At 37.7% G+C, this 8533-nt stretch overlaps 1 protein-coding gene across 4 annotated transcripts in view; it reads left to right on the forward strand.

The window, feature by feature from the left end:
* The window catches only part of LOC117611668 (zwei Ig domain protein zig-8), a 213035-nt gene extending 205104 nt beyond the window's left edge, over positions 1–7931 (forward strand). For 2 of the 4 annotated variants that reach the window (XM_034339716.2, XM_034339714.2), the window contains exon 7: positions 72–7931. In XM_034339716.2, the coding sequence (XP_034195607.1) occupies positions 72–163 (92 nt within the window). In that variant the 3' untranslated portion in view covers positions 164–7931. The remainder of the gene's footprint in view (positions 1–71) is intronic. The other 2 variants (XM_034339717.2, XM_034339715.2) reach the window with 1 other exon arrangement.
* The last annotated feature ends 602 nt before the right edge of the window (positions 7932–8533 follow it).

Consider the following 8533-nt stretch of genomic DNA (forward strand, 5'->3'; position numbering starts at 1 on the left):
GTCTTAATTAGCTCGGCTGAACGATAGCAAACAATGCCTTCGGAAAATTTAAGTGTTATCCTTTGTTTCAGGAGAGTATCCCGCGGCAATGCAGCATGGCGGTCAAGCCAAGCAACCGAGGCTCTACTCCCTTCTGCTCTGTTTGTGTCTGCTGCTTTACTAACCGTTTACACTTCTGGACTACTGTTCCTTTTGCCGGTCGTAAACGGTGAGAAACGGTGATCGGGGACAACTGTCGAAGAAAGTACTCGCGTTCGTGCAACCGGAAATGACGGCTGGTGTAGTGACGCGTTATCGTTTCGCGACGCGCGTGAAAAGCGGCCGGATGCCTGCGAGCGTAACACCATGAAGAGGGGAAAAAGGGGAAAAGCTGCATGGGGTTCAGCAACAAAGTGACTGATCGTAATCGTTGCTGAACACGCGACGCGCAACTCGAAAGCCGACGAACAACGCGACGGTTCGCGAAACGATTAAGCCCCGTGCCATGTCGGGACGGAAATTGAGATGGCGGCAGACGGAGGAACGGAACAAACCATCGGGACAAAAGCGAGGATCAGAATACAAAGGATCGTCTTTCCTCCGCAATTATTCAGCCAACCCTGTTGGAATGTCTGCGAACGGAACAGGAAGACAAACAGCCTTCGAAAGGGTAGGGAAAGAGTGAGAAGGAAAAGTGAAATTTTCATCGACACGGTTCTTGATACGTCGATTGGCATCCGTTAAAGACCAATACAACCGGAAACGACAAGCGAGCCTGTGCTTGAATTTCGCGCCACTCACTTCCGGAACTTTAATCATCGTTAAGCAAAGATACTCTATCGACGAAAATAACAAAATCGTGATCTCTTTCGCGTGAAAACGGAAACGCTGCTGTCGAGAAGAATCGTAGGTGTGTAAGTACAGTCACGGTATTCTGTCGCTCCGTTAGGAGCATGTATTTTTTTGCTTTCATAAAATTTTTAATACTTTGCGTCATCCCCTTGCTACTATTTTGATATCTTACTGAGAAAATAGTAGAAATTTAAAATATGAGTGCCCCATTGGAGTGACAGGGTGCTGTACTCCCAGTCGGAGACTTTTTCTAAAACATATACGCGCTTTTTCGTTCTTTCATCAACATCCGGTGTTCGATCGTTTCTCATGGGTCATTCTCGCTCTCTTGTCTTTTATCAAACTCTATACGAATTGTAAGTTATGAAATAATGTGTGAAAAAAACGAAGTCAGATATACAATTCAATTTGGTACGGTCACCATCGTTTGAAATATTTGAAACTTTTTTAATTTTTGGGAAATGCACATCATTTTCTAAGAAATATTTTGAAAAATTGATAAATGCTCGACGCGAGAAATTATTATTCCAATGGATACTAGTGGCAGAAGAAATATTTTATCGTATAAAACAATTCATTCCATTTTATTGTTAAATATTGCTATGTTTAATCACGATTTCCTACAATATATTGTAATTCGCGTTGTTACGAATATTACCAAAGGGAAATTGAAAATACGCAACAGTTCATCAAATTTTTACACGGGAACACAAAACTTATCAATATCGTGTCAGTCTTTTTCCAATAATCGACAAGAACGTTTATGTCGAAGTTATTTGTTCCGAAGTTTAATAATAACAAGCTTCAACAATATTCCGGCGAAAAAATTATTCTATTCGTTATTCCCCTTCGTTCTGGATTGAAAAAATTCCCAATAGAATCCCCTCGGAATAGAATAAAAAATACTATTTTCATTCCGAAAGTGGAAAATGAAAAATATTGAAAGTAAAAAAGAACATTCGATTGAACGTGTAAAACATGTTTGTTTAATCGATCAACTAAGTTTGTTTAAACGACGAAACGAACTTTTATAATTTACTCTTTTCGTGAGCCAATTATTCGTGAAGTATCGTGAAACTTGGATTTCAAAACGTAGTTCACTATAATGAGATCCATCATAATCCACGTCGTTTCTGAAACAGCCCCGATGTTCATGTCACGTAAATGTTTCCACAAAGTCCCCTGATAGAATCTATTAGAGAAGTTGTCATTGTCATCAAACAAGCTTAAAACGTTTAATCAAAGGTCAATTACCGTTGTATTTCGAAATGTAAATGTCAAAATGTGAAGTTTGCTGAATCAATATCTGTCACGGGTTACGTGATTTTTTTAAACGCTGCGCTGTTTGCATCGAATGTATTTTTCCCTCCAGCGTTCAATCAATTATTCCAATTGAATGCACAATATCGCAATACGAAGCACAATAGTCACGTATGAAATTCAACTCGCACACCGTGCGGATTTAAAATTTTATACCGACCCTTTGGTAAAAGACTTTTCTTTTATCATTCTAAAAACGAACAATCCGGACGAGGATTCTGAAAGAAATGCAAAATAAATTGGAAATGCCACCGTCTTAAGAAAGCTCCATTGAAGGAAGTTCGTTTGTGACACAAACAAGGAGTAATAAATTCGATGCAAATAACTTCTTCGACAGGAATTGCATTAAATTTAATGGGAATTTAATGGACGTAACAGCCTGAGAAAAGGATCCTTTTATTACTAAAAGCTGACGATCCTCCGCCGATTAAAAATTATAAATTTTTTTACGATTCTCTCTGTGTCTTCTCCATTAGTTATTATCTTTCAAAGAAATGAATGTTTGATGATATCGATCAATTTCATGGAAAGGTTCACCGCAGAAGCGGAAACTCGGTTCGATGTCGGCCAGCATCGAACACCATGTAACTCGAATTTCAAAACTTGCAGCATGCCGGAAGTTGCGAAAGTTAATATCGATTTGCGGCGATAGCTACTTCTGTGGCGATTAATAAAACTTTCAGAACTGAAGTCGAAGGAAAAGTTTCGAAAAATGGTGCACCATGAAACTGCAATATTTCGAACAACTGTTGAATGTTTAAATTTCTAATAAAATTTCCCAGCAGTTTCTGTTTGATACTAACAGTAATGATTCTGAAAATCCCGGAAAATAAACGGTAGCTTCTTTCCGGCGCGTTTCGCACGCTTCCGCGCCTCTCCAGTCGTGCGATTGCGCTGAATTTTTTTCCCCCTTGAAAATCGGCCGACTTTGCCGCAAAAAAGAGGAAGGAAGGAAGAGAGGAAAAAAGTAAGCGCGAAACAAACGAGAGAAAAAAAAAGGGGGAAACAAGGGCAAAGACGGTGGTGGCGGCTGCAACAACGCCGGCATTCGCCGCTGCTTCGCCGCCATTTATCAAGCTAAACGCGAGGTGCACCGCATAATGTTCACGCCGAGGTTCTCCATCCACAACCCTCGCGCGGAAGCGTCTGCATTGCATACTGCACTCGTCCATCCCCACAGAAATTCGCATTTCCCATTCACGCATTAGCGAATCTCCCTTTTTTCCCTAAACAAATCCGAATTATCGTCCGATATTTCATTTAAACTTTTATCATTAAAATTGGCAAAATACCCTCGTTGTTTCAGCTTCTATTGGAAAAAAAAAGGAAATTACTCACGTTTCATTTTTACATCGCGGAAACAGTATCAACCACAGATATTTTCCTTCCATTTTGCATTCGGGAAACTCGCTTTAATTCAAAACTAGATATCCGTGTTGCTGAAATTACAATAAAAACATATTTGCTCTTTGACGTCGAACTCTCTAACGAGCGCATCGTTATACAGCGAGAGAAAATATGAATATGTGCTCGCGTAAATGAAGATACACATTTGAAAGAAAAAAAAAGAAAGAAGGATAAAAGAACAACTACGTGAAAAGACGTCCGTCCAAAGGAAAAGATACTTTCGGTGTGTCTTCATTTAACCACGGTCAACGTGGTCGCTGCTTTTGCAAACGTTGCATTAAAAATTCATAGGAATTCCTCGTGTTGAATTATGAATAGGGACTGTTTTAATCATTCCTGCCAGCCGCTAGAGAAATGGTCAGACCACAATTATATAAACTCTCGTGTATCATACAAACGTATCCAAAGTTTTGTGGCCGCGTAATTTCCAACCTCCAGCCGGGAACAGCTTCTCGGGTTATATTGAAAGCGTCCAGATTGTTATTCCCGTGGTCGAACCGGCTGACACTAAAAATAACGTTTATTCTTGTTGATGATAAATACCAGAAGGAAAAAGAAGTGACCGAGAGTAGCGGAAAAAGAGGAAATAATACCGAGGGGAGAGTTTTGTCTGGATAAACAAAGATAACGTTCGATGCCACTGTTATTGATTGATTTTTGATTGAATGGTTATTTTTGTCAACCACCGATGAAGAATCTTTCGATGACACGTACATGATTGAAATTTGATTAGAAAATAATTTTATCTTACATTTGATAGCTATTGATAGAGTGTATTTGTTCTTCCTTTAATGAAAGTTGAAACGGCAAGTAAGCGACCCAGATTAAAAGCGAGCTGGAAACGAAACGGATTCGAAAATGTATTTTACATCGCACAAAGGGAAGATGGGGCAAAGGTGGGAAAGAGGAAGGCAGGAAAATGAGAAGACGTCTGTCCGTGACGAGAAAGATAACACTCGTCTTGCTTAACGACCGTGGCCCTACATCACGCTCGCCGTGTCATTTATTCCAGAGAAACGTACGTACACCGGCAAAGAAATATATTCGTCTCTTTTGTTACCAGTTGAAAAAATAATTATAAATCGTACCGACAAAAAAAAACCCGCGGATTCACTATTATGATAGACGACGAACCAGCTGGGATAATGAACGCGAGACAGATTTAATGATCGTTTTTCCAACTTCGCGTCTTCCTGGCAATTCGTTTCAATAAAGTTAGTAAGAAAAAATAATTAAGAATATCTCATTCGACGTTATTTTTACGAATATTTTCTTCAAATCGTGAAATAAAAATCATAATTAAATCATTGTAATTAAGTGTTGACACGAACGTACGTTACCCTCGTGAAATAGATATTACACGGTTACTTTTATTGCACACACCCTGATTATATCAGGTTTAATCTACTCACGTGCCATAAAAACAGCAATAAACTGAACGATCTCATATTTTTAGTTAGCTTCCCGGTAAACGAATGTAGCCTTGTTGCACATTAATTGGCGATTAATTCGAAAATTGCAGCGTCGAACGAGTAACTCGGTCATGCGCTTCGTCGTATAAACACGTATATTTATACAGCCGGACGATTATTAATGAAAACTCGTGATCGATCATATGCTTCGTTGTATTTTGCAAAATTTGACTTTTAAATGGATGATTATCAAACAGGCGAAGAAAAAATCAATTTTTACAGTTCGAAGATTTAACTAGAGTTAATTCGAGCTGCTTCATTTTATTGGCATAATTTATTGGGAAACGTGTGTACTTTTATTTTTATACAAAGTCAGCAATTTAGAATTCTCGAATAAAGATCCTGTTCTTGAGTGATTAATGAACCCGTTTTGGAACGTAGAAAAAATGTGAACAGAAGTAACGGAAAATACAACCGATATGCAAATTTCTCGTGATGAGCGGCAACAGCAATTTTATCGTCATATGTTTGTCGCGCACATTTCATCAGTAACGCGTGGTTGTTTACGAATGCGCAAGATTTCAATTTACAATGTCGGTAATCAGATAAAAAAGTAGATTGGACGCAGAGTGCAGCTGCAATTTACGTTTAAATGCATCACGCTGCACTCGATAAATTTTCCCCCGATGTCCGTGAGAAAAATTGAGGATAGCCCTGTTGCGGAATAGAAATCGAAAACAGCGATGAACCAGAATCGTTGAACGGCGTAAAAAAATATTTCAATGAAATATTTTATCCGTTTATGAGAGCTCTTATCATTGAATTATCATTTGTATAATTAATACACCGAGTTGCGAATAAATATATTAATTCATCTCACACGGGTACTAATGTAATTTTTGGCACGCCGAGTGCTATAGAGGTTTCAATTTAACAGACGTGTTAAATAAATTCTCTTCAGCGTCCATGAAACAAGCAATCAGCTCGTATGAATGTTGAAATTGAGAAAATTTCTGCCACTAGAATTCTAAAATTATGATTTTTTATTAAATTGAAAAAGTTTCTGACCACTACCATCCTGAACTGTCTGTTCCATTCTGCCAGTAGGATCCTAATTTCGATGAAACAACTTTTCGAAAATGCAACAAATGTTTAGTTTGAAACACTGTTGATGATATTTTGCGCACGATAACCGCATAAACAGTGACAAGCTACGTGCTACTGAAAAAAACGCTAACGAATTATATTCAGTGGAGGAAGAGTTTTTAACAGGCTGAAAACCTGACTGAAAGAGCGAATATATTTTTCCAGTATATTTCGGTCTACATTTTCAATAGGTAAATCAAGGAGCGTGGCGTACCGAATATGTGGTTGCATCCTGTGGATTAGTATTCACCTCGACCTACACGCCATTTTACAAACTTCTCGTATCGTGCATCGAATCAGTACCAATCGAAATATTCACGAATAAAGTCATTCTGTACTATTGTTAAAAACAATTATTTTAACCCTGCATTTAGTTACAAATTTTGGAGGACCATAGTGATCCCCATAATCTGAAGAAGGGTTAATTAACACGTTCCCTACCGCCTCTTATTAATTGAACATTCTTTAACCTTATTTTTCTTATTGTAATGATCTCATTTCTAATATCGGTAGCGAACGTGTTAATGATGTACGTACAATACATTGACATGTCATCGTATTCATTTCCTTGACTGAAACGTCCAATCTGAATCATGCTCTACGTTTTTACCTGTCGTTATCAAGATTTTGTACAAAATAGGTATTCTATGTGCGTAAACTGTACGAACAATCACTAGAATGTGTGACGTGTTCCTGACGTGACATTGCGACTGTATACGAACTCAAAATCATTTATTCAGGAAATGATATAAACGAAGGCCGTACGATTCTCTTCCTAATTTCATAAATCATACTAATATACTGTTATCAACCTTTCTATTAAATTGTTGCATATCAAATGGTCGATTTCAAACCCTTGATGAGATAAAAGTATCACAAAATGGTAATGTATCGATTTAAAGCTTAAAGTGTAAAGAAAACGACTACATAAACGATTCATCGATAAGTAAATTAATTCACAACTTAGCAAATATGTAATTTTCACTCACTTCATTTTTCCTAAAAGAGGATTGAATTTATTGATTTGTTATGATATAAAATTTGTTTAAAATGTCCTGTATACGCATAGAAAGGCCATTTTGATATGTAACAATCTAGTAAACGAATGGAAACACGGTCAAAGGAAGACTCAATTCACATAGATAACGATTTTGATAAACTTACTCGTATGTTAGTTCGAAGGAAATATATCAACGAACAATCATGAAAGATTTTAAATTCTGAATTGAGAAAAGAATATGGGAAAGACGAGTTTCTAACGACGACGATCAGTGTACTTTCCTCGGATGTAAATATGTATTTAAAGATCGTTTAGTTGTTTAGTTCGCTTCGGACAATATCTAACGGCGACGACGACATGCTGCATGGCTGGTTACACTACCATTCCTTTTGTATGATACGCTGTACATGTATATTTTGACCAACGGACGACAATTATCGCTGTAATCGTTATAAGAGGATGAAGAGAAACTCGGGTATAATACACGAGAATTTAATATCAACGTCAAAATTAAACCGTTAAATGAAAGAAAATCGTGTTAACTACTATTAACGTCGAAAAGATAAATGATACAAGTCGTCTCACAATGTAATCACGATACCATGTAATATAAGAGCTCTGGTAGTTTGATAAATCGAGCGTAAAAGATTACATCTAATATTATATCGATATGCGTACACATATACACGAAGAAAAAAACACACACACACAAACACAAACACACAACCGTAATTACTGTAACACAACATTACTGTCGTTGTAACGTTATCGCCTAGTCAGTGTAAAAAAAAAAAAAAAAAAAATGAAGAAGGAAAGGCAGTTAATTGCAATCGTATCGCGTCTCACGGCTGACGAATGAACGGAAGAACTGTGAATACATTTACCTGTACGCAGATCGTTTCTTTGCGTGTGAATGAACGCGAATGAGCGAGTAAGCGTGTTCGTCACAACGTGGCTGGATTTTCAAATGTAAAGAAAGGAACTGAGATTGACCGTATACTTTTGCGGAAACGTATTTAAAAAATATATTACTCCTTAAGTTTCATCGTTTGCCATCCTAATTTTCATCTTCTTGTTTTAAAACTTACTCTTGTGAACCATTACAAGCTTTCTGTGACGAACAATCGCTGTACACGCGAGAGGAAAAACGAATAAGCGCGTGTAAATAGTGATTAAAGCAGATATTTTGCGCGTGAAAAGAGGGTAGAAAGGAAGGAACAAGGGGATTGAATCAGAGCGGGTTCGAGAAAAAGTTTCGTCGATTCTGAGAATGTAAAACGACTCATTCCAGGATGAAAGGAAAACTAAACGGTACTGTAAAGTTTTCTCCGCGAATCCGCGACGCTTTTTCTCCGACTTTTCACGAAGTTATAATTGTGAATATGTAAGTAAAATAGAGGAGAACGTGGCGTAGTCG

The sequence above is a fragment of the Osmia lignaria genome, chromosome 10 (genome assembly GCF_051020975.1).
Source record: "Osmia lignaria lignaria isolate PbOS001 chromosome 10, iyOsmLign1, whole genome shotgun sequence".
NCBI classification, from domain to species: Eukaryota; Metazoa; Arthropoda; class Insecta; order Hymenoptera; family Megachilidae; genus Osmia; species Osmia lignaria.